Source organism: Eleginops maclovinus, chromosome 21 (genome assembly GCF_036324505.1).
Source record: "Eleginops maclovinus isolate JMC-PN-2008 ecotype Puerto Natales chromosome 21, JC_Emac_rtc_rv5, whole genome shotgun sequence".
NCBI classification, from domain to species: domain Eukaryota; kingdom Metazoa; phylum Chordata; class Actinopteri; order Perciformes; family Eleginopidae; genus Eleginops; species Eleginops maclovinus.
This window is the reverse complement of record NC_086369.1, coordinates 5,154,500-5,181,200: the sequence shown is the minus strand read 5'-3', so window position 1 is coordinate 5,181,200 and position 26,701 is coordinate 5,154,500. Positions and strand designations below refer to the sequence as shown.

At 42.1% G+C, this 26,701-nt stretch overlaps 3 protein-coding genes across 4 annotated transcripts in view; 2 read left to right on the top strand and 1 right to left on the bottom strand.

Moving 5' to 3' along the window:
* Positions 1–13,694, top strand: part of LOC134883972 (collectin-12-like) — a 33,433-nt gene extending 19,739 nt beyond the window's left edge. For both annotated transcript variants that reach the window (XM_063912523.1, XM_063912524.1), the window contains 8 exons: positions 5,087–5,209; positions 9,507–9,593; positions 9,676–10,719; positions 11,037–11,543; positions 11,690–11,826; positions 11,962–12,071; positions 12,638–12,783; positions 12,875–13,694. In XM_063912523.1, coding sequence (XP_063768593.1) covers positions 5,087–5,209; positions 9,507–9,593; positions 9,676–10,719; positions 11,037–11,543; positions 11,690–11,826; positions 11,962–12,071; positions 12,638–12,783; positions 12,875–12,894 — 2,174 coding nt within the window. In that variant the 3' untranslated portion in view covers positions 12,895–13,694. The remainder of the gene's footprint in view (positions 1–5,086; positions 5,210–9,506; positions 9,594–9,675; positions 10,720–11,036; positions 11,544–11,689; positions 11,827–11,961; positions 12,072–12,637; positions 12,784–12,874) is intronic.
* Positions 13,695–13,804: 110 nt separating this feature from the next.
* hacd1 (3-hydroxyacyl-CoA dehydratase 1) lies at positions 13,805–21,684 on the bottom strand. The gene is made up of 7 exons (XM_063912529.1): positions 21,455–21,684; positions 18,638–18,755; positions 18,486–18,504; positions 18,280–18,368; positions 17,993–18,114; positions 15,704–15,882; positions 13,805–15,104 (listed from the first exon to the last, which is right to left on the bottom strand). The coding sequence occupies exons 1-7, from the start codon at positions 21,571–21,573 to the stop codon at positions 15,022–15,024; spliced, it is 729 nt and encodes a 242-aa protein (XP_063768599.1). The 5' UTR covers positions 21,574–21,684; the 3' UTR covers positions 13,805–15,021.
* On the top strand, positions 21,611–25,427 carry LOC134883975 (transmembrane protein 236-like). Its single transcript, XM_063912527.1, is given in 5 exon segments — positions 21,611–23,044; positions 23,223–23,295; positions 23,918–24,041; positions 24,250–24,719; positions 24,721–25,427. Coding segments are annotated over 5 exon segments (1,227 nt in total). The 5' UTR covers positions 21,611–22,772; the 3' UTR covers positions 25,009–25,427.
* The last annotated feature ends 1,274 nt before the right edge of the window (positions 25,428–26,701 follow it).

The window sequence follows — 26,701 nt, the reverse complement described above, 5'->3', positions numbered from 1 at the left end:
CTAATTTTGTACTTCCTCTGATTGCGTCATTGGCAGGTATGGCCTCGAAGCGAGCGCAGTGGGCATGCTGTACAACAAAGTTTATTCTCCAAACTGTTAAACAGTCACTTATTAGGCGAGGTTACCATAAAGCCAGGACCTCCGCTGCGAGGGACCTCGGTGCATTGGCTGTGTTTGAGGAAAATCCAACCAAAAGTATGACTAGGAGAGCTGTTATTAATGGTGTTTTTTAATATTACATTTCCCCTGCCGGCAAACTTTATTCTTTTCTGCTGCAAAGTTAAACAAAGCAAGATTAATTCTAAACCTTTCTGTAAAATTGCAGTGGGAAGTGACAGATGGAGATTTTACCAAGACAAGTCCAGGGACAAAAGGTACACCAAGGAGGCTAAGAGTTTGAGAAGAGCCAAAGGGGCTATTTATTTTAAATTGTTTCTTAAAGTAACTGATTTATGTCCAACAACACAAGGACACACACACACACACACACACACACACACACACACACACACACACACACACACACACACACACACACACACACACACACACACACTTGTGCAGAGCGTTGCAGTGCATGATTCAGTGCAGGCCACCTCACCATGCCGTTGAGAAAGCTGAGCGGTGTATGACTCATCATTGAGCCATCATCTCCATCCTGACTGTAAAACATCTTGGCTTAGATTACAGTGTATCGGAGATCTTGTAAAACTCAAACTTATTTCTGTTAAGTAATGAAAGACAGATGGCATGAGAGACGACGTGTTTTTGGAGAAAACAAGTGAGAACAAACAACCGATTTCGACATTCGGTGAAAAAAAGACGTCATTCCACCTTCAGCAGAGAAGCCCTTCGTATCCTGCAGTTATGAGAATACATTAGGAACGGGATTTCAGCAACTTGTATGTAATTATAGCCTATTTTAAAGTAATCTGAGGTAATCTGTGTTTGTTTCAACAAAAAGTAAAGGAAGAATTGTAATGAGTTATTATAGAGCGACAAAGATACATACGAGTTTGGACAAAAACGTAGACGTCACCCTTTGTGTCATATCAGAAAACTGATGTACTATAAAACGTAGTTGCTGTCCGGTCAATAGCGGCGTAATATCAGATCACGCTTGTGTCATTTTGAAGGGCATGGACTTTTTTTTTGTTGTTCTATTTGAAGTTACCTCTTCTTCTTTCCCATGTTTTGATTTGGTACTATATCATTTAAAACCAAACATGTACTTGTAACAGAGTATTATCCCGCTCTGTACTATAGTTTGACTTGTGTTGTGGCACAGAGAGGACTTCTACGATTGCTGGTCTGTAACTCGTCTCTTTGACTTGAGTGCCAGTTATAGTTCAGTGATTGCCCTCTTGGAGTAATCTGCACTCTGCTTCCTGGAAAGGGTTTGAGTGTGTGTTCTATGAGGCAATATCACAGTTTGTGTGACCTCAGCTCACAGTTTTGTGTTTTCATCCGTTACTATAGCGTCCCGTCTGCTATTTACAGTAAATAAACGTTGTAGTTTAATGACCAGGGCCCACACATCAGCCCTGACTGGCTGTGGTAATCATTTGGGAATTCTGGGGCATAATACATGTTGAAATGAACAAGATGATGTTTCGGTAATTCTTGTTTTAGGAAATATGGTGAGCTTAAGACACTTAATTACCACTAATGTGAACAGTGTCTGGTTTTATTTAAACATAGAGGTTTTGCAGAAACAATGGGTGACTTTATCCAGGCAAAACACACAAAGACAAGGGAATCAATTTAGATTAGAGAACATTTTGGCTGTTTTGGAAAGGTTCATTGTCTTTTCAGCATCAATTTAGTTTTGCTCTGAGCAGTAAAAGTGTTGTGGTCAGAGCATCCTGGACGCTGGCTAGTTTTGTGGTTGTGGTCGGTCAGATTTGACGGTATGTCACTGCGCAGGCGGGGGGGAAACATGACGAATCAGAGTCAGATTTAATAACGTGTAGACAAACTAAAGGAAACTGAGGCTCTGATGTGAAGCTGTGAACAGGGAGGTCAGTGTTTACATCCACAATCTGCTTCACATTCTATTCTTCCTAACTCTTTTATTTTTAACAAAAAGCATTTCCCGATAGATGTTTCTTTTTTAACCTCTCCACATCATGACTCCAAATGTATCCACACGTTATGCTCTACAAACTTCAAGATATTTTATCCCTGCTTAGGATTTGTGCATCTGGGCCCCGTTAGTGTGACAGATATTTGAGAATGTGTGAACGACTTTCGTCCTGACTGTCTCCAATCCATCTGGACCTTTTTCATATAAACAGCAAGTCAGGGAATGTGGAGAGATGCCATATCCATTAGATCTCTTTACTTCATGATGATGTTTGTCTATATTTTAAACCCCTATAGACTATCACTTGTCTTGCTTTATTTAAACAAAAGAATGCAAACTGTGTTAAATCTAAGTTAGAAAACGTCACAATATAATTAACAAAGCCACATTCAAGTAAGCATTTTTAGACATTCGCAGGTTATAGTCAAAACTGAGCTAGCCAATAGAGTCCTGAGTGTTGAATAATGATGTCACAATGCCACGGAGGTCTACACTTATTCGCATGACATGGGTGCATGTGGGGACATCACAAGGAACCATGTAAAAGGGACAGGAAACAAATAAAAACCCCGCCAATATTAGCTTAGAGCTTAACTCAACAGTCCAGTCCAGCATGTTTCTCTTCTCCTTCTTCTTCATACTCATCCAGGAAGTGCCCCACTGGGAAATGAACAGGTCACAACCCCTGATAAAGTCTCAGACAGCCCACTGGTTTGTCGACTCTCGGGGGTTGAAGAGATTACAGCTGCTCCATCTGAAGTCCGTGTGCTCTCTCATTTTGTTGTTGTGTTGTCGGCCACGTTTTTTGTGTTTTGCCAGGTGTCCTCCAGATTTGACAGCCAGCACAAAATCCTCCACTTACTCACTGAACATCTGAAGATCATCAGTCAACCTGCACCGAAATGGAAAATCCTTTTCGCCTGTGTAATAGTTTATTCCCTTACAAATTGTTGGGGTATAATTTCAGCGCAGCAGATTTGTAAACACTGTCAGCCTGTTTGGATTGGAACTGCAAATTTGGGGCAGCAGCACTTTGATTACTGTGAACTGATGAACTGATACACTCGCAATATTGTGGAAGCATGCGTGAGCTGACACTTCAAACATGTCAGCACTTATGAATGATTCAGGCATGCAATCATTTATCGTGGCTGTATTCCAGGCACTTCTCTGCTTACAGTTAAACCGGTGGCGAGGGAAGACTTTGGTAGCTCCTCATACACAGCTGTGTTAGCGGCTTTGTGCTTAGTAAGAGAGCTGAAGCTATGCTTTCAAGGATAACGTTAATGCACTCTAACGGGCCCATTGAGGTTCTTTACACGTAGAACATCAGCACTGTTTTAGGGCTCTAATAGCTGAGGTCACTCAGGTGTCTCTTGCAAAAAGTAGAAAAAGCTACGGCCTTGACATTTTGTTTGTTTATCATCATGATTTTCAAGTATTTCCCCTCTGTCTCACCACCCTCCTCGGCCCTACATAATTTTAGCTGTGAACACTTCAAGCTTTTGTTTCTTTTAGCGAAAATCACTTATAGTTGTTCCAAATTATGTAGAGATTTCATGCACTTAGATTGATATCCACATTTTTCTGTCAGCATCAATCGAAAAGTAAAGAAGTGACTGTTACTTGGCGGCAGACATCTTTGTCTATGCCTATTCAAGCTTCAAATCAATATTTTATACTAACCAATAAATGTCCATGTGTCATCTGAAAGGACTACTAGCTCACAGCAGCAAATCTGCATAGAATTATCCTGGAGCTATAAAATATAAAGTGATTATTTGTCAGTCATAGTAATATCTTCTATTGTTTTACCAATTCTTTAGACTATTTAGAGTAAGTGTTCGGTTGTGGACAAAATATGTACAAGGTTTTTGGCAGCTGTATCTGCCTTGAGCAAATATCAAACTTTTGTGAGTATTACGGTAGTCTTTGTAAACAAAGGGAGTGCAACTTTAGGGAAGAGGTAAAGTAGGTCTGAAGTTTGTTGGCAGTGGTGTCATCTCAGTTGGCAAAGAATCAGAACCGTAAAATAATTACTTTCAAACCATTTTTAACTCAGTTGAAACTAGCTTTTTACCATTGGCAGAGCATTCATGAGACTTCCCTTCCAGCTGGATTTGATGTTTAGCTGAGTAGTTACACCGGGTGATCATTAACAATCCCCTTACACTCATAACATTGAGTCAAGTTGTTAACTTTGGCATCTTAACTCCCAATAGAGGCCCTGACCATTCAGTCAGTGCTGGATTTTTAATTTATTGTAGTATTACCTCATGTATTAAACTAGATGTGTGGTGAAATCTTTGGCACTGAATGGTCCTGACTCCTAACAGGTTGATGAATAATGGGCATGTGACTCACGGATGGTGATAGTTATGTATTGAGCGCTTTGTGCTGCCAGGTTGAATAAAAGCCATTCCTTCATATTGCAAATGTAAAGTCAGTTTCAATCCAGGTCCTAACCCTAACCTTTCCACACACACTTCCTGAATTGAAAATGAAACACAGCTGTGTTCCCGTCAGCGCTGTGGATCTCGCCACTCATCTGTCATGAAAAACATCCTCGGAAAGAAGTACTCCACAAGTGTCCGCACTAGCTAAGGCCTTTTATTTGGACTCAGTAAGAGAAATGGTGCAGATTCACAAAGCGTTTCACGTTGCTCAAAAGCACATTAAACGTAGTTTCCTTTAGGTAAAGTCTGATTCTTTGAGCACACAAGAAACAGAGGAAGTTTTCCGAGTTCAGGAAAATAAGCTTGTCACTGAGTGTAAACAAATCAGTGGGGGGGATTGTTTTTGTGTCCCTGCCCCTTCACCACCCGGACTCTAAGGAACTGCCAGACTCTTTAATGTAGACTCCAGGACTGTTTGTCCAGATGTGGGACTCCTGGACCTGGAGAGTCCTCAGCTAACACCAAATTCTACCCACATGTTCTTTTTAGACCTTTCTGTTTGGCAAAAATGTATTAAATTATGTTGTTTTCTTTTTTTACTCAGGGATCCAGGAGGGCACCCAGTGCACCAAGTGTAAGAATGATTGGGCGCTGAAGACCTCCATAGCTCTGCTCTATGTGCTGTGTACGCTCCTCACCATCGCTGTGGCTGTGCTTGGATATAAAGGTAAGAAAGCCCCATAAACTACACTCCCTTACTGTGACCTGCTGGGTAAAATTACAGAATGACTTTTCTAAACATCATTTCAATGATGCAATTTGTTTTATAAAAGGATTTGCTTAGAATGTGCTGAGAGAGCTGGGCCCAGACATCTCATTTTTTGGTTTGTCTCTGTTCTGCCCAAAAATAAGAGCATTACTGTTGAATGACTTTATGAGAACATTGTGTCATCACCTGCTGTGTGCCCAAGCCTGACATGAATGTTCTTTCGCAATGTTCCTTTGTCATTATTTCATGGCAATCGAAAAGTAATGGAAAATATGACGAGAGGACTGCAACCTCCAACCTACAAGAAAAAATCCAGAATCAAAAGAAATATGATGCCTTTTGTTAAATACACTTATTGGCATTCTGTATATGTCTGTTAAGTACAAAGCTAACCATCTACAACCAACAGCTTAGCTTAGCATAAAGAGTGGATCAGAGGGAATCAGCTAGGCTTGCTCTGTCCTAAGGTTACATAATCTACTATTACCACCGGTCAAAACCCCTTACCTTTGTACAAAGTCAGGCTAGCTGTTTCCCCCCATTAAGTCTTTTTGCTAAGCTAACGAGCTACTGGCAGTGGCTTCATATTCAGCCACTGCCAGATTATCAAATCAAACTCTTGGCAAAAAAGACAGTAAGTGTATTTTCCTTAATGTTCACAAATGTCTGAATGTGAACAGTTATGTATCGATGAAGATACCAACGTTTTGAAGTATGTGTCCAACTTGTGGCATATCTGGTTGATCAATACAAGCGAGTTGAACGGAATTGTGTTTTCATACATCCGTGGAAAGACTTTAGACAGATACACTATCTACCATTTGTATAGAGACTTTATATTAAGTAGAAAGTCGATCCAGGGAAAACTGTTGACAGTAAAAAGGAAAGTGATTTTGGAAAGGCCATTTTATCAGGCTTTTTGTGTTGCAATTTGGGTTAACAGACCTTTTAAAGTTCCTACTATGTCCCCTTTTGCTGTGCTTGAGCCTGTCTGTCTCCACCCTACAACTTTCGCTCAGTTTATTTTACCAACACCCACAAAGCTCACTCCATCAGGGGTCAGGAGCTGAACTCTGGTTTGCTTTGAAAAAAGAAATTCAGGTCTGGAAACGAGAAATGAACTCTGAAGGTTATGATTGTGCTCAACACTCCAATATGCGACTGATTTTATCCCCTACTTGTTTTCGGGATGTGAAAGTTAACATGTTCAGGGGTTATCTGAGGGTTTGACTGCATTAACAATGATGTCCCTTCACTCTCTGAGCTCATTCGGTCCTACTTGTTCCATGGTGCATGTTTTCATGCAGGCGTAATTGATCCCATATGAGCAGTGAGTGAACTCAGTGCAACTCCAGCAGAACCCACTGAAATTGGGTTTTTACTGGCACTGAAGCCCCACTCTGTCAAGGGAACCACAGCTCAGGCTAAACACCCTCCCAGCTCCAGATGGTTATGCAGTGAGACCCTGAGCGCTCTATGCACTTAACATGTGTGCCTCTCTCTGTCCTCCATCGCTGACCCACACAAACATCCTCAATGTGACTCTTTTTGTTTTGATGTAATTTAACCTTAAAGGTTTGGAAGGGATTCAGTGACCCCTGTCTTCTCTCCGGCAGCCTGGTCTCTTGATTGACATGACCATAAGCAGTATGAGGTCATTCTCTGGACTCTGGGGGATTCAAGTCCCATTAGTTTTCCTCTAAGACAGTAAGAAAAGAGACTGGAGGAGGACATGACCTGACATTTTACCTCCCTCCTGCATGAATGTGCTTTTATTCTGGAACACCAACTGGTTTTTAAATATGAACTGAATTTTTGTACTTCAGCATTACTGGGTCTGCTGGGGCCGTTTGCTTATAGTGGCTAATGGTAGCAGATTTTAGTTGCTGTGTAGCTGATATGCTTGTGCTACTGTTACCTTTAGCATGTCACAGTAAAACACTTGAATGGTTTTGATTAGAAAAGTAAAGCAACATGGCACCTCACCATGAGACATTTTTTATACATCATTTTTTGTATGTAGTCCTATTACATTCACGCTCTTTAAGGTAACCTAGGTACATTTTGACTTCGACTCCAGGCTAGCTGCTGTGACATTAGATACAATGTAATCCCTTTCTGGACAAAAACTTAGACAAATATTCTACAGTACTGGTCTTTATTACCTTTCATACTGCAGGTACATCCACCACCGGTAGCCTCTTTGTAGCATGACAGGCAACATCAATAAAACCAAAGTCGACAGTTAATTAACAGTCACCATAATAATACTAATAAGACTTCATATGCAAAGGGAAGCAGAATTTTACAAGGGTACCCGGACAGTTTTAAGACCTCTTGGTTTCTTTCAAAATATTGCTTTCCTCTGCAGCCCTGTTGCATTTTCAACTTCTTTGCATGTGTATTTTATGGTTTATTTTTTCATAGTATGATGAAATGGGTCTCCCTTGAGGACAGTAAGCATACAAAAACAGAACATGTGGAAACGGCCCAGTCTAAATGTGGAAGTCTGCTGCGGCTCCAGCCCAGTGTGAGTGTCGGTAAAGGAAACAATGTGCCATACTATAGGTGTAGTGTATGGTTCTGCCTGTGGAAGTGTAGTCAAAGTGTCTTTTGTGCTCGGTAATGCTGAACTGTATGTTCTGTGTCTGGAAATGTGTCCCATTTAGCCCGATGTGTGGAACATTTCCTGTCCGACTGACCATTTTGACCACTTATTTTGAAATACGAGGATATTTTTAAAGCTCCATATGAGTTTAAATCTGTTTATATTTTCCATGAGGCAACTGTAGGTGTCTTTCTAAGATGTCTAAAAGGTTCAAGAAAGGAAACAAAAAACAGCCTTGAGGATTTTGGTTAAACCTTAACTTTTCAATTTGGAGTTTCCCAAACATCTCAGTGTCTATTTACTCACGAGGCAATTTTTCCATTACAGTAAAGTATCTTCCCTACTTGAAGTCTCGTACTTGAAGGAATTGTTCGACATTTACAAAATTACACTAATTTGCTTTGTTGTTATTCGAGGTCAATACCACAGTCATATGAGTATGATGAAACTAGAGAGAGCCAAAAGACTGTTTGCTAGCTTTAAGACTGCTAGCCTGTTTCTCTGCAAAGGTAACAAAATATGGTCACCATCATCGTAAGACTACAGTATTGTTTCATTTATTGATTTTACCTTCACTTAAACCAAAGTTATACAGTATATTATATACATTATTGAACTTATATGTGCTTGTTGGAGGACTTTGTTACCTTTGTACAGAACCAGGCTAGCAGTTTTTAGTCGTTTGCTAAGCTAGCTGAGTTAGCTTCATGCTTAGAAGACAAACATGAGTGGTATTAAACTTTTAGTCTGACTCAGCAGGAAAACAAATAAACATATATGTATTCCACAATATGTGAATTGGCTTAAGGTTCAACATACATGGGATATGATGGCTTACTGTATTACCACGAGAATAAAGCCATTATTACTGCTAATCGGGCTATGAACAAAATGATCTACCTCTGTCCTTATTTAGAGGGAAGGATGGATTTCAACAGGCTCATCTTGTGATCGGGAAGCCCCATGACTGAACTGTTGTCCTGACTGTTGGGAACAAACAGATCCCATCAGAGGAGCCCACTCACTCCCCAGTTAAAGGAAGTGTCCCCCTGGCCAGGCCGGGGGTAGAAATGGGCTGATTCCCCGGAATCCCAGACACATTCCAGAGGAAATGAACGCTGGTGTCGCCTGTGGGGGCGTGAAGAGCCTCTCTGCCACAGCGTCTGTCTCCTCTGGGCTGTCTTTGATCCGCCTGTTTACTGAAGACCCCCACCAGGTCACTTCCTGTCCCCTAGGGCCCTCGCCAGTGTCTCCCCATGCGACCTCCAACTTCGGAGTCTGTCATTGACCACCCACTCCATCTTTGCTGAATGAATGTTCCCTCTTCCCTCCTGTCTCTTTCACAGTGACTACCTTTTTTCTGTCCATCACCTGAAATTACAATGAACTCCATATTCCCCTTTTACTACGCCTTCCCGCCTCCTGTCACAGTCTAAATCTGACTTTACCCATGAGATTACATTAATCGAGTGCAGCATTATTACATGCCTACAAGACATCTCTCAGTATATGTCAGTGGTTTCCTCCATGATCCCTTTTATATATGATGTCTGTGGTTGCGGGCAATGCTTGTCTGCTAATAAAGGATGGAGCCGGTGATGAGACTGACACTAACCTTTGTCCTACCTGTTCTGTTTTATCTTCCAGTGGTGCAAAGAGTTGACACTGTGTCCGAAGGTATCGCCAACTATGGAGGAAAGATAACTGCTGTTGAGACTGATTTGAAAAAGCTAGGTAAGTTCCATATAACCTGCAGTAAAAAAGAAGTGAGAATCTGAACATTCTTTGTAATTTATGCGGTCATCTCCCTCGTCAGATGATCAAGCAAGGGCGAAGTCGGAAAATACCACCACAGAGATCCAGGCTTTCAAGAACAACATCTGGTCTCTCCAGAGGCAGCTGACTGCGGTGGAGGAACGCATCCACAGCGATCAAGTTAAGCTGAGTCAGCTGCAGAACATTGGCTCAGACATCCAAAACAGCCAGGGCTCGATCCAGGGATCGCTGGAGAGCAACACAGCCACCTTGCACTCTGTAAATGGCACCCTGCAGTCTTACGGCGGCGTCATTGGAAGCCTGCAGGACGACACCGCCCGACTTCAGAGAGAACTCCAGCAGCAGGTGAACCTTCAGGACCAAGCCCTGCTCAGCATCAGCACCCTGAACTTCACCCAGGCCCAGCAGAGAGACCTCATCGCCATACTGCAACGCTCTGTAGAAGACACTACCCAGGCCATACAGAAAATGCGTAATGACTTTCAGAGCCTGGAGCAAACGGCCAGACAGACGCGTTCGGACACTGAGTGGCTCCGTGGTAAGGTGGAAAACCTCCAGGTCATGGCCAGCAACACCTCATCTCTTGCAAAAGCCAACAACGACAGCCTAGAGGAGGTGGGATCACAGCTGGCTTTGGTGGCCAACCAGATCCAGAACACCAGCAGCCTGGCTGATGCTCACGACCAAACCCTCAGGGAGGTGTTGGACCAGCAGAGAGACTTCGGTAACTTTACCTCTACCAAGTTTGATCGGCTGGAGGTGCGACTGGATGAGTCCGAGCAGAGTATGGACCGCGTGACCGGCAACATCAGCTTCACCACGCAGCTCCTGGGCGCCATCAACCTCAACCTGAATGACCTGCGCAGTTGTTCCGAGACCGTCGGCCGTCACTCTGACTTCTTGGTCAACCTCAACATCAGCGTGGCGGACGTGAGGACAGATACGACCACTCTGAGGTCCCAGCAGGATGAGCTGGCCGCACGTGTGGACAAGGAGGTCACCAATCTCTCTATTGTCATGGAGGAATTGAAGCTGGTGGACAACAAGCACTCACAGCTAATAACCAACTTCACTATTTTAAAGGGTAAGGAAGGTGTTGTACTAATAAAATAGTTATTTTGAAAGTCAAAGAACTGGACATTTTGGCAGCTTATTCACATTCTTGCAAAGAATTTGATGAGGAAAAAAATAAAGCTACAGGCAGCAGCTGGTTAGCTTAGCTTATAGCAATTAGTGTGCTTATTTTACATAGTGTGTCAGACTATGTAAAATAAGCAGCCTTCATCAATTTAATTCCTAACAAAAAAAGAAGTAGGCGCTTATTGCAGAATTTGACACTACCCTATTTTGGAAAACATTTTAAAGTTTGTTTAACTAGCTCACCGTTTATCTTATTTTCAGGCCCTCCTGGTCCCAGGGGTTCAAGAGGGGACAAAGGACCCCAGGGATCAGCTGGTCAGCCTGGCCAGAAGGGAGAAAAAGGTGAAAAGGGTGGTCCGGGGATACGAGGAACCAGAGGAGAGCAGGGTTTCCCAGGATCACCAGGTCTACCAGGGTTAAAAGGCATGCCAGGCGTACCCGGCAGCCCCGGGTCAAAGGGCACCCGAGGGTCAGGAGGCAGGGCCGGACCTCCTGGGACTAAAGGAGAGCCGGGTACTAACGGCCTGCCTGGAAGAGACGGACAGCCTGGTCCTCAGGGGGCACAGGGCCCACCGGGTATCAGAGGGGCAATGGGGCCAGCTGGTGAGCCAGGTCCAAGGGGACTGCTTGGGCCAGTGGGGCCTCCAGGGCCTCCAGGACCAGCAGGACAACCGGGACAACAACGGGTCCCAATCCAGGCTCCATCAGTTCTTAAGGGCCCCGTGTCTCTGCAGGATGAGGCAGTAGCTCCTACTCTTTGGGCCCCAGGTACAACTTTACATCTTATCATAAGCTTCAATGTTTCATTTAATTCTCAAAATCTCATTATTTTATAATCAACATTTTGGAGGTACACCAGTTTGATCTATCCTTGTTGATAATAGCACGGTTATTTGTGACTTGATGTTTCACAGGATGCCCTTCTGGGTGGGCACACTACAGAGACAAGTGCTACTTCTTCTCCAAAGACCTGCACAGCTTCGACGACGCAAATGCAACCTGTGAATCCGCTGCTGCTTCATTGTTGATCATCAACGATGAAGAGGAACAGGTGATTAATCATGATTCGATCTTAAGCACTTTAATAATCAGTCAAAATCATATGCTCTGGAAGAAAATGTTGTCTTTGTTCTGTGATATGTGAAGTTACATCAGTATTGATGTCCCTGTCCTCATGTGATCTCAGAAATGGCTGAAGAAGCAGACCTTAGGAAAAGGCTACTTCTGGATGGGTCTGACAGACAGGGAGGAGGAGAACGCTTGGCGCTGGTTGGACGGGACTGAACCTGCTTTCACGTCAGTATGAAATCAGGAAATACCATAATAGGGAACCTTTTATCCTGTGTCAAATTAGGTGTTGTGCCTCAGATGGGTATTCTGTTTCAGAGCTGCTTTCCAATAATAATAATGAGCGGTAGGTTTTCACTTGCATGAAACAACACTAAGAAAACACGCAAAGTCTTTCTGATTATTTGATTGCTTTGAAATGCAAAGCTCCACTCCTACTTTCCTGTTAACCAGTCAAACAAAACAAATACAATATTCACAATACATTCAATAAACCTTTATTTTTCAGGGTGGTCAGATCACGGCAGTTCACTCTCTTGCAATAAAAGCAAAAATCCAACATTCTTTACAAACATTTACTCCATAAAAGGGATATGGACACCTTTATGGAATGTATCAAACCTGCACGAGCAATATTGGCTAAAAGCTTTGTTAAAAAACCTCAAATAAATCAAATGATTCAACTTCATTCCTGCAGTAGTTTATCCCTCTTTCACCGCTGTAGTTTTCCATCAGACTCTTAGAAGAAATCCTGTGTATCTAATGTTTGATCGCCCCCTCTTGTTTGCCTGCAGGAGGTGGAAGCCCGGTCAGCCTGATGACTGGGGCCACGGGCATGAAATGGGAGAAGACTGTGCAGGGCTCATCCATGAAGGGCTGTGGAATGATTTCTTCTGTGAAGATCTCATAAGCTACATCTGTGAGAAGGAAATGGATACCTGTACGTCTGTTTTTCTCTTATTTTCCTTCCAAAATGTCATTGTATCTTAAAGGCGAGGTGTCCTAATATCTGTCTTCATCTTTTTGTGCAGCGAGTTTGCCTGAATCGTAACGATTTCTTGGAAGGGAGCTTGCAGTGAGCAGCTAGACTTCCCCCATGTGGCACTGGTCCACCAGCACAGCACATGGAGAGTCCGTACGGAGAGAGAAAAGGGACAATTTTGAAATTAGCCCAGCGCTGCAGTAGAGGGGAAGAGATGCCTTTCTCCTCCAAAGTGAACACAGTCCAACATTACCAGCAAGTGCAATACAGCAGGGCAATCACAGAAGGAGGACTTTTATTTTTTAAAGTACCAAATCACCAACTGATTTATATATATATTTTTATGGCTATTTTAAATACATTTTATAAAACTGTATTCTACGTGAATATCTGAATGTATATTTCATTATGCAGGTTTTGTAGGAAGTTATTCATTCTATGAAGCCAAGTGGAATTACCGTAGTGCTTTTCATAACATGTACTGTAATAGTCTTAAAATGAAAAGGTGCAAAATGATGCGCAAAAAACATGAAATGTCGCTGATATGCTATCTTTGAGGAACCGTTTATCTACCCTCTTGAATGTCTATATAGCATTTTCATTTATCTAAGTAAAATCGAAGTAAGCATTTACACATAAAACCGAAAAATGTCAAAATCAGCCGGTCTTAGTTCGTGACACATTTACAGTACAATTTATTTTTCACTATTACAGATATGATGTATACAAATCTGTGGATCCTACCTACAAATATAAAATGTGCCATGTTATGCACTCAGGTACAGTTTCCTATGAAGAACAAGACTTGAGTTTGAACAACACTACGAAAGATGAAGGAAACACTCAAATAAATATGTAAAAACCCACAAGGTGTTTATATTCGTTGGGTTTTTTAAAACATTTTTATGCAGATCTAGATAAACTGATCTGGAATCAGATGGCTTATCTGGTGTGAAGGTCATCACAAAACTCTCCACAGTATTGTAGAACTTATTTTATTGATTGTGCACAAAAGAAGGTATTTTCACATTTCTACTTTTTGAAAAATAACTTTCCCAGTGATTTTTGTGACATTTACTTTTATTTTTCTCTTCTCCCTAACCCAGATTATAAGCAAAAAAGTCAATTTTCGTAGATAACCTTGGGCTATGCAACATTTCCTCTCAATCATTTCACATCCTGTTTTCCTGCTTTAGGTCAACTCCAATCACAGTCACTCCTTCAGCTGCACAGAAGATTGAACTGATGTTACAATAGCACCTTAAATAGGAGGGAATCTAACTACCTTTATCAACACGGACATGGGATTCCTTATGTTAAAAAACAAACACAACAGCGACTGAAGACTGAAAGTGCTCACAAGAATCTGAATTTTACTTTCACCTACTGCTGTCTATAGAAAACTACTTTGTGAAGACTTCAAATTTCTTTAAGATGCACTCTTGTAAATGAATTTGACAAAGTAAACATCAAAGCAACACAGAAGAATGCAGGAGCCAAGCTGACAAAACGTTAAGTTTGAGCTGTGCTTGCTCTAAGTGATACAGTATGTGAATAACTTAAGAAATATGTTTACTGTTAACTGCTCATTTCACATGGCGTCATTTACAAACATTCACAAAAGAAGCAGCATATTGTCTAAATGTAGATTTATTGTTGAGGTATGATAGAACTATGAATATTTCCTCTTTTTAAACCTTGTTTTGTACAGACACTATAAAATCTTGGTAGTGGAATACACTTGAAAAAATACTGAAAAGCCAATTGGGTCGCTTTTGGGGTTGATGTTTGGACTCAGGAGACACAACTTACAATCTTTCAATCACATGTTTCTTTTCACATTTCCCTGGAAGCCTCTCATTTCCCTTTTTCTCCTTTGGGCAGGTGTTGTGACTCATGTTTCAGTGCAACAAGGTGCAGTAAAGGACTCTGTGCTGAGTCTCGAGCTCCGGCAAACACTGGGACTGTAAACATGTTTCCAATATTACCATTCAGATAGGAATTAATCCTGTAAAGACTTAGGATCAGTTATTGTTGCTCAGTACTGGTGAACTCCTGTCTTCGTCATCCGTGCGGCTCTTCCGGTCCCGTGCGGTGGAGAATGTAACGGCCGATGGTGTTAAAGATGAAGTGGGGTAGGTGAGGGTGATGGTGGAGGCAGGCTGGCTCAAACGAAGGCGTGAGGTGGTGGCTTGTCTAGTCGTCTTTCTCCACTATGACCTCCCCGTGAAGCACCCTTCTCCTCTGCCGCAGCATGTGGAAGAAGAGCTGAGGGAACACTGTGGGGGAAATGAAAATGGTCCAAATACTGTTCTTTATGTTACAGGCAAAAGTAGTCAACTGTCTCAAAGCTCAAAAAGGTAAGTATCACTGAATGTTAAATAAAAACCAGGAGAGCAGGAAGCCTTCAGATGACATGTTAAACTGAATATTGTGTGTTCTTTCTGCTAAATGTATGCAACGTGTTCATTACCAACTTTTTTTAAAGTAGTATGTCTGGCATTGGTGTCGTTTACCTGGCAAAAAACATGCTATATTTACACCATTGGATCGATACAAAATGAAAAACAAAGATGGCTGCAGGTCAGTTTAAGGTTTTGGGAGATGTGCTCATATGCTGAATAAAAAATGAGCTATAGCCAGAACAAAGTTAGCCTAGCAGTGATTTCCCGGATTCTTGTCATAGCCCAGGATTAGCCAGACAGCAAATGTGACCCAAGAAATTCCCTGCAACTTTATGCTAAGCTAACCGTTTCTAAAAGCTCCAGTCTCATGTGGAGAAAAATGCACAGGTGAATCCTCACTGAGAGGTCATCTATCTGGGGTCATACTCCTGTTCATATATTCTCATAACATGGAAATACAAAAGTCTCCTTACATGGGATGTAGGACAGCATGACGATGATGAGGCAGTAGTAGTAGTCGAACGACACGTTATACTTGTTGGGGAGCCTCATGGAGTAAATTCCAGATCTGCGTACAAACGGCAGGGCAGCATAAATGGTCATCAGTTCCCCGATGACCCCCAGGGGGTACAGCACGATGAAGAGGTTGTATCTGGGGAGAAAGGAAAAGATGTATACAATTACAACAAACACTCCTGCAGTTATAGTTTACCTTTGTTAAGGCACTCGCATGCCAAGGTTTCTACACACAATTCAACCTTTAGAAATGAGTTCAACAATTAATGCATGCTCTGAATCTTCTTTTTAATTGTACACATGCACACTTAGCATAAGCAACAATAATAGTTATTTTTCTGGTTTTGTCTCTTGTCTCATGTCCTATCTTAAACAGAGCTACATTCAGTCCCCTTTTGATTTCCCTAGATTGTGCTTTTCGTGATCCTGATGTATTGCGCTGGTGTTTTTTTTTGAGAACTCCCATAACTCTACATGGATTTAGTGGCCTCTGGCTGTGAGTTTGCAGATTGCAACCAACCAAATACAACTCTGCAGATCAAAATGTAATAATGATCATTATATTCCATTTCTGCAAAAGAGTCCTACTGAATCTACACACTGTTCCTAAAGGTTGGCAGCAAAACAGCAAATGACATGTCCATGTTTGCTCAAGATACATTTCCTTGTGTTTGAGTCCAAATCCACTCCAACTTCGCTATAGTATGTCTACTTTTTAAATAAGGCTGTTTTTTAATTTATTTATTTATTTTTGCAGATTGGAACCCCTGATGATGGGCGCTGACTAAAACTTAAACAGGGTGCTGGATCTCTGTGAGAAGGGATGTCATTTTGCAGATGTTGAAGTGGGCAAAGCTGCTGGATCAGGTTGCAGATGCTGTCTGAAAACTGTCACTGCACTAAGTGATTGATTACAAAGACAAGGGGTATGTTTTTCATTACTTGGCTTCCATACAGGTCGATCGCGTGATCACCAGTGTGTCTTTGCAATGTCACATCAGTTATTTGGAAGGAAGTCGACTTAGTAAAAAAATCTGGGAATACTAAGATCAAATGTGTCCCAAATTTCTATTAAAATCCTATTGGATTCTGAATAGAGCTGCTCTCCATAAAGTTATTCACAATCTGTCATCTTGTTGGTTTCTCGCTATTACTTCCTGTCACTTGGCATAAGTGTGACATAGCCAGCCTCTCATTGTGACAACACAGGGCCTCTGTAGCAGGATATATGCATGACTCAGGGCTACAGAGGTCCTGCATTTAGTCGGGATCACAGCAAAGGCTCGGGGGAGCGTCTCAGCGGATGTGAGAGAAATGTTGGGTGAACATTCCATGACCAAAACAGATGGTCTTAAAAACATGAGCAGCTGAACATGAGCCCCTCTCTCGGCCTGGCGTCTCCTCCATGCTTAAAGAAAGCAGTGAAGGGTGGGGGGGCAGGGAAGAGAGTTGAATTAGGTACACAATGTTTCAAACCCAAAGCAATAGTGTTCCTGGCTCAAAACTGATCACATGACGGAGACTGTAGAGACAATGTCCCACCTTGGACTTGAGTTGATGTGGTATGTAAACGTCACTATCATGAAGTGAGACGGCCTCTCTCTCGGCTGTTAGATGCCAAGCCCGTGTGTTGGACAGCTATCAATGTGTACAGCTGACGTTCCTGCCAACGTCTCCAATTTCAGCTGAGCTACTGTAGCAGGGAGACTGCCACGTCACAAGTGCTCTTCATACAGTAGTAGACAAGCATTATGTCACTCTAGAGCTGAGAAATGTCTTGGTCGTCACCGCATTATACTGACAACCAGTTGTGTGTTTCCCATGCGGATAATTAAGGCTTTGATTTACACCTTTTGGATTTCTATCCTCGTAAGAAATCCAGTTTTTTACATAACAAATGTATGTCATTATCAATTGTTATTCTTTTTCAAATCTGTAATATTTAAAAATAAGCCCTAAATGAATACATGTCTTCCTTAACTTCTGTATCCTGCATTGTCAGAGCACAATTGTTAGCAGTTAGTTCACCCACCTAATCAGGTGCTAATCAATAAACACACACGCAATACCTAATACACACACACAACCTCACTACTTCCTGATGTAAAGCCGCTCTTAGGCCCAGGGAGGGAAGCATGCCAAAGGTGAAATCTCCAGATCAGTGCTTGGACATGCTTAGACAACAATGTCTGACGCAGTAATGACAATTCAAGCTCATCCCGGCAGCGGGCTAATGATATCTCCACCTGGCCCATTTGATGAAGTACGGCAGGTGGTGGAGCAGGTTGAATGTGTAGTAGGAATATCTGGTAATCTCTGTCATCGTCCACACAACCAGGAATAGAATTACGCTTTCTTCATTCTGGATCTCCATTTACGTCAGGAAAACATTTCAAATATACACAGGAAGGAGAAAGTAACTTGTTTAAAATAAAGTGCAAATGTATGGGATATATGTACATTAAAGCACAGGGGGTTCTTCAAGTTTTCAGATGTGTTGTGTGATGTTTCTGTATTGTGGCATGATATTCACCTGTCTGATGCTGTTGGTGATGAACCAGACCATGAATATTCGTGAACACACTTGCACCCCAGTTACAATTACAGAAGTCCTTATAATTCCTGCAGGAAAGCAGGAAAAAAGACACAAAAACAACAGTTAAAAGAAGCTGCAGAAGGTGTCGGTAGGTAATTGTGATTTTTTTAAACCAATAAGACATAAACAAAATCTTCACATACCAATAGCACAATGTCCCACCTGTAAGACAAGATACATAATATTCAATTCATTTCTATCATCTTTTTAAAAAGCATTGTCATTTCTCAAACTGTAAGGCAGTATTTCATCAGGTCTTGGTACGACTGGGCACATATTCCTCTAAAACTCTTACCTCAACTAGTGCGAAGGTCTGGAAAAACTTGAGGGTCCTTGCTATACTTCTGTACAGACCCTTGTGTGTGCCTTTCTGGATGTAGAAGCGCATCATTGCAATGGCCAGAACCAGCCACCTGCCGAAACAAAAAAAAGACATAGTGTAAACAGTAAGTGGGAGATATGTTAGTTTTGATTGATACGAGTTTGCAACACTTGGCTCTTGCTATTTCCTCAATAATTCCAACAATAGCACTTATAGGTCAATGCAAAACAAATAGTTAATGCATCCAGCTGTTGGGACTGCTCTTTAACTTATTTGTAGTATAAATAATTTCCAAAATGCAATCATGTGTAACATTCAAAAAGACACGAGATCCCTTTCTCATTTCTCAATTTTCGCCTCCTCGACTCCTCGATCGAGCATCGAGGAGGCTCTCTGGATAAGCTAAAAGGCTATAACCGAGGATACACGATGTATCCTCCCGGGATTGTATTTCCGGCAATAGTGATGTTTAAAAGAGGCGTTACGCACGCTGGACATATCTGAACCAATGACAGCTCTGTTGTGATTACAAGTTATTTAAGAGGATCAAATGCGCATCAAACGTTCTGCCCTTCTCCGATTGTTATTAGGCTACTTGTGTTTTTAATACAACTGCTTTAATCGTGATGCAATCTTTACAGGGAGAACAGCAAACAGAGGGACGATAGCTCATATATGAGATGTATTTTATTTTGAAACTGTACATCGGAATGTCCTGATATTATCTGAGTGGTTAGGGTTGCCTGCTACCACCCTGGAGTGAAATGGAGCAACTTTGTTTTTGTTTAGCTCATGTATGAGATGGCAATGGTCTTTTAATTTGGAAATCATACATCAGAATGTCATGTTATCTTTGGAGTGACTTTCTGTGATGGCCTTTTATCAACACCAATTGAAATGAGTCACCCAGTGGAAATGGAAAGGTACATTTTAGGATCAGATATGTCTTCATAAATGTATCCTTAAGTTTTAAATTTGAGAAAGTATTCACTCTGGTTAAATCTGTTCATTTTATGAAAAATATTTCCCCCTCAGTCACATCATCCCGCCAGCTGTCTGCATCTGTAGCCTGTTATTGTCTCCTTATACCTCATTGAGAATGAATTAAAAGTAAATATTTAAATTGTCATGAACACAGTGCTGCTGTGCCTCCTGTCATCATTAATGGACGTCGCTTCAGAATGACGCTCAGAAGAGAGGATTTTTCATTTATCTAAACGCCTGTTGTTTCCACACCTCTCTCCTCGGTTCCCCTCCTCGACTCCTCTCTCGCATCTCCTGTGGGGGCGAGGAGTCGAGGAGGGGAAAACTGATAAATGAGAAAGGGCTATTGTCATGCTGTGTCTCTCTGAGCAACGTACAATACAATAAACTGAAGCTGGACTCCATAAGGACTATAGCCATGGAAGAATGTCTCAAAGAATAGTTTAAAAGGATCAACTGTATGAATGACTTAAAGGGTTAAGGGTGACAGTGATGAAACTCAATGATTGCTTTTGATGAATTGTTCTTCATTCCTTTCTAATTCTAATCAATTGACCAAAAACGGTAAAAGTCCATGAAATGGTCACATTTCAAAAGCTGAAATGGCGGAAAATTAAGTCTTTTTTTCCTTTATGAGGACTAAGAAACCAACCCTGGTGCTAGTGCTGCATTTGATATAGCTTACTACATTTCATTTTGTGTTATGTGTGATGAGTCAAAGTCTGTAAGATGATTACATCAATAGTGATGTAGTAAGATCTAAAAGTACAAATGTCATCTTTGCATTTTGGATTTTTTGCACATCACTGTAGAAATCACATGTAAATGTTGCATGAGTTCTAACAGTATACTTGTATAATGCATGTTTGAATAATGACACAAAACTACAAGACATGGTGATGATAAACAATAAATGCTTCATACAGTGTTAGATTATGATGGTAGCTATAACCAACTATACAAATAAGTATATATTTGCACCAAATAAGTATATATTTGCACCAAATACAACTAGATACAGCTGATCCAGTCTTTATATATATAATGTTAAAATCAACTCCAACTCAACCAGAACCAAATCAGGATTTCACATTAATGCATGATTATTATTAACACAGGACCCGTTTAGGAGACACTGAGCCTCTTCTCTGCATTCTTCAACTTTCCTATACATGTGTAGTACACCTGGTTATACTTGGGCTATATCGTTTTTTGGAAGTATTCACTTCTACACTGCTGTAATGCTGCTTTTACTAAAGTAACACACTGACCTGACAGCATGTGCTCATTACTGAGTGGAAAGAAGGCATATAGATCTGTTTGTCTTGCTAGTTTATCCTAAAAACACGATCGAGTTTGCAACTCACAAATGTTATGTTATGTTGTTATTAAAAAATCTGCCTATTGAGCATTTCAGTGTCCCAAGGCTGAGCTCCAGTGTCAGCGCGCTCCGGCTATACTTATCACTGCAACTGTGGTGCACTGTGGGCCTCGACGCTGACAGTCAGCCCTATTTGGACACGGCTTCAGCCCCAGCCTGTCACTTTACCAAACGCCATTCATTCATTTCCTAACACTCGCACAAATCTCCCTTTTATTTCCATGTATTTTCTAAATATCAAACAGTTTACTCAGGTTTCCCCTGCTCCTGTTAGCCGCTATATTAAGCGAGCTGAACAGGCACTTTCGGCTTGCCACAGAGACACTGTCCTATAAACAGCAACACACGCTTACAGAGTTTTAGGGAGCGGCTAACTTCTAGGCTTTTCTTATTAATCGGCGGCGCGCGGATTATTACGCACGTACCCGGCGGTCATGGCGATGTTGTAGAAAGTGAGCCATGCTGTAGCGAGGGCGCTTTTCGTTCTCCTCTTGTTGTTGTTTTCCTTCTCCTCAACCGTGCCGTCCTCCTCGCTGGACGCCATGGTACCGGGGGCAGGGTGGGGAAGTCAGGAAGGGAGCTGACAGCTGGGGCTGGTGGGGAGGGGAGCAGCGGGGTCATCCATCCATGCGCCCCTCTCTCGCGGGACTGAGACAAGTGCGTGGCCTGCCGGTGGGACAGGGACTCTCATTATAGTGGGAGAAAAACAAATCCTGTATCCCTGGTAGTGTCGATTTAGGCCTAGGTAGTGTATATATTCCGGTGATGCATATTGAATGATTAGTTATTTATTTGTGTTCAATTGTGCACTGAGTACTGCACCTTTGAAAGCAGCACAACTTTAGAAATACACTTATTCAACTCCACAGTTTTATTTTACTCAAAGACAAGAACAGGTTTTTAAAGCACTTAGAATGAGAATACCTAATAATATTACCAGTAATGTAGATTTAACTAGTAAACAGCACATTTCTGATTCATAACCAAATGTCACATATGGGTATGACATAATGTGTGTGGATGGATTATTTATTTAAACACTTCAATAGCTCAGTAGCCTTCTTTTCAAGGGAAGAAAGTGTAATATCACTGTCATTATAAAGACACCCGATGTTTCACATTTACCTGAATTTGCTGAAGATGTATACAGTATGTTAGAGTGTTTTTTTTTTTTAACCACTCTAGTTATGATATGTTGTTGAATTCTTATCACACTTTGCCACGAGAGGGCGATCTATACATATGAAAAGAGCTACAAGTGTTTTGGATGCTGCTCTTACTGTGGGTGTTAATCAAGTCCACTTATATTTGCTGGTTTTGGAGAATAAAGGGTATCAAATGCAGAGCTACATGCTTTTCAGATACTCAGATGAATTGACGTTATCTAATTTGCCTAGTTGATGGGATGTTAGCTTCAAAGGCACTGATTTAAAGTATGTTTTTAAGACATAATCCCTCAATGAGATGTATCTATATCCTTCAGGGTGTTGAGGTAGACGACCTTTGTTTTGATCCTGTAGGTAAAGAGCAGTCACATCCCGTCACAGCATGCCACACAAAGCCTAGTGCAGTGTAAGCAGTTGGTGAGCAGAGAGCAGGGCTGTGCTGTGTGGAACATGCTGGTGGGGGGCAGACAATGCAGCGGTCTGAGGCCTGACCAGCCCTCAGAGGGACAGGGGTCGCCTCACTGCGACAACAGCCCCCGTCTCCCTCCCTTCTTTTTCTTTTTTTGAGCACCACAGCATGGGCTCGGGGAGGACGCTGAAGTTCGCCCTGTGCGAGGTGCTGCAGTTTGCAGGCCTGTGCGTGCCGCTCTTCATCGTCATGCAGAGGTTCGCCGTCATCGTAGCTAAGGTCAAAACGTCCGCACAGCCCCCCCGAGACGGCAGCACGGCCTACTGGCTGATCGTGGCCTCCTCCATCGCCTACGTCACCTCCACCGCCCTGCTGGTCTGGGTACCTATGAAGTACATGGTCTTCGTCAAAAAGAAGTTTCTCATTGGGAGGAAGAAGTGGTGAGTTTCTACCACATTGGTCCTGATGACAGTGGTGTGGTGAGCAGCGCCGCACTGACTGAGACCTGACCTGATGGTTTGGACTGCACTCGCCTGGCGAATATCATGAGTTAGCAAGTCCTGCAACTGCCTTTGTGTTCCTTTCTTACTTCTTTCCTCTCCTTTGTCTTTGCATCAGGAGGCCTGTGGCCCTCGTATATGTGATCCTGTCCACATTACCCTGCTTTGCCTTTCTCATCGCCAGTTCTGAGGTACTGCACGGTGTGGAGTGTGTCATGTGTTTTATGAGAAGTAGTTGTTTTGCGTCTATCATCAAAAACATGCTTCTTTAAACCTAAATACTCGCCAGAACTTTGCGTAATCCCGGTGTGAGGCATCCGAGAGTGGAATAAAGGTGATGATTTGTGAGGAACTCTTTGCCTCTCAGGAGATGAATATGGATAAGGTGCTACTGATAAGCAGCTTGTTTCCTCTTCCTGTCCAAGCTGTCATATCATCTGTCCATGAGGCACATTTTCACTTCCTCTCTGGCTGCAACCCAGGTCCCATTTGCTTTTTTTATGTGGCCCTTTCTAGAGCCCAAGCTGACCTTTTGGCTTTTGCTTATCTGGTGTCTTTTACACAAGGGCCATAAATTCTGCTAAGATTACCAGCTTGTCTGCTTTGTTCTGTGTCCTGTTGGCATGAAGTCCTGACTCAGGGAAATACCAGCGCTGCCCACAGATCCAGAGGAGGTCAGACATGTATATGTAAAGCATTGGTGCAAGGATCCTTATATCCTCCAGATGGAACAGATGGGTTCTAAATTGATTGGAAGTAATCCCATAAAATATATTAATATGATCAACTTGTGATTTCCTGCTGTTTCCCTAGGTTCAGATAAATAACAACATGAAGTATGATACGTTCACGGAGCTCCCTGTGTCACTAGTCCTCTTCTCCCTCATCTGTATTGACGTTGTGGAGAGGATACGCCACTGCAGACTGACAGGCCATGGTGAGTGAGCTCTCTGAACATAACACACAAATCCCTCACCCATAGAGGGCTTTAGTTCCTGAACTTCTACATTGCAGGAGCTGGGAGGCAACAAATATAGGTTTATCTATCAAGAACTATTTGAACTTCTTTGGCTCCAGTAGCCAGTAGTTGGTGCAACTGAGGGAAATGAGCAGTTTTTCTGTATTATTTTACTTTCTCTCCCCAGCTAATGACATGGAGAGAGATGCCGACATCCCCTCAACTGTCCTCACACATGTGGAGCAGGTAACCCCGGTATCGCCTATCACCCCAGCTGGGCCGGGGCCAGCTGTGCCCGGGCAAGCTGGGCAAAATCCTGGGCAAAATCCAGGGCAAAATCCCATGCAAAATCCCATGCAAAATCTCATGCAAAATCCCATGCAACCGGGATCAGGCCAGCGCAATGACAGGAACCAGAACGGTGCAGGGACTCGATCCGAAGCCAACGGGACTGTCCCGGGGATACAAGGTCACCCCGGGAGACCATTTAGCATCTCTGGATTGAGCTCACGATCTGCGAGCACCACAGCGTACCACATTTCTCCGTACGAATACACGGGTCCACTGAGATTCCTGTGTGCCAGCGATGCTCGGGCGGATGTGTTCGTGGACAGCTTTATGTTCTGGATGGATACCGTGGAGATGGTGAGGGTGGCAGGGGCACCCCCTTGTCTATTACTCAGGCTGGGTGTTCCCCATCTACATATTCAGCTACCTGTCATGCCTGCGGGTCGTTGTCATGCCCCACAGCCCACTGCTCTCCTCACTAGGAGTGGCCTTGCAGGACTTTCCGTTCTTCTTTGTGCGCGTCGGCCTCATCGCCTTCTTTGGCTTCGTCACGCCCATTCTCTATCTGATGAAGAACCTGCTGGTCTGCTTGGCGTTTGTTTATTTTAACTTCATGACCAAACTGAGGGTCTTCAACACAGAGAGGATGTTCTTCTGAGACTAGCACTTCAAGAAAAGACATATACTAGGAACAGGCACAATCAGGAATTGAAGAGGTGGTTGCACTCTTTAGTTAGAAATTTGCAACAAAAAAGAGACGGTTGGTCCCAATGCATGATGGTACTTTTCAAGTGCCAAAAAAGTGCTATTAGGCTATGTTTTCCCAAAAAGGACCTTATGTGTTACTGTTGTGTTATGTATCATTTAACTTTTATGTTCAAACATACTTATTACCCCTCTAAACCCCTCACCAAGCATGGCACTTTGGGAATGTACCTGTAATATCATTTGAGAGTTTATAGCAGATTTTTTCTACCATGATAAAGTGCAGTGAATGTGTAAAAAAAACAACCTAAATCCATGTTGTTTACATTGGGTTTTTCTTTGCCAAGTTATATCCAGAAAGGAAAAACATAGTGTGAGTTTGTATCATTGATACATATATTTTGCTAAGATTAATAAAGGAAATCATTTAAATAGATAAGAGTGTGATTTATGATTTTGAGCACTTTTTCCCAATCCCCTCCCATGAGAACAGGTTTCCCTGTCATTATTGTGTAGAACAGTCTCACCACATGCCTTCCCGTCAGAGCTCAAGAGCAGTGAAGGTTCATAAAACTTCAAAAGAGTTGGTCAAAATGGCACAAACAAAAGAATGTAACAATGATAGAGGAAAAAGAGATTTATTCCTGGAAAACTTTGGTAAAATGAGAGCACGGCATCAAACAACCAAAAGTATGTTCACTATTTTCTATCAACATCTTAATAGCCAGATATTTCCTTTATAAGTTGATAAAAATAAAAACAAAACAGCAAAAAGGAAAGAGAATATTGTGTTCTTAACTTGTTCTTCTTACTCCAAGTGGATATAAAATCAATCAGTCCATACAACTTTACATATTCTCTATTGTTGATGACAAAAAACAACAATCCAATCAATGTATATTACAGAGTTAGAAAGCAATTGAAGACTGCACGACTGTGGCTAAGGCTGCATACTTTTTATAATAATAAATAATTCATTTTATTTATGGCTGCCTTTCAAAGCTCTCAAGGACACCTTACCTTTATGATCAGTCCTTGATTTTCTGAGAACATTTACATCATGTCACTAGGTTGCAGTCAATGTATGTTTATTATAATGTAAAACAAGAGATTCTCCTACATCTTTGTGTTTAATGAACGCAGGTATTCCCTAGGTATGTGTCTGCACCACTGCTGGGCATCCCTTCAGTTGGAGGCTAAAGTGGTCAGATCTCCACTCACATCCCCAGTAGAAAGCAGGATTTCCGCCTGTCCCCTCTTTCTTCTGACTTGTATCATCCCAAAGCCCCCGCGGACCTGCAGGGGGCTACAATCCCATGAAAAAACCTTGCATCAGCAAAGTGCTGCACAAACCTAATTTAAACCTAATGTACTATACCACAGTAATATTTTAAAACCGGCACATTCCTGATCAGATGTAAAACTTCTTCAAAGCCAATCTTGCTGAAAATCACCTGCGCTCTTGCACATATTTAGCCCAGCTATTTATAGAACATCAAAAATCTCACATAAAGGCAATATATTGAACCTTTAGAAAAGCCTGCTTGGAGAATTGAATTCCCAAAGTCAATCATCTGGCTCCTCTTCTGCCTTTTGATTTATTAAAAATAGAATTATTTTCCCACCTTGACTCTGAGTTCTTTTGA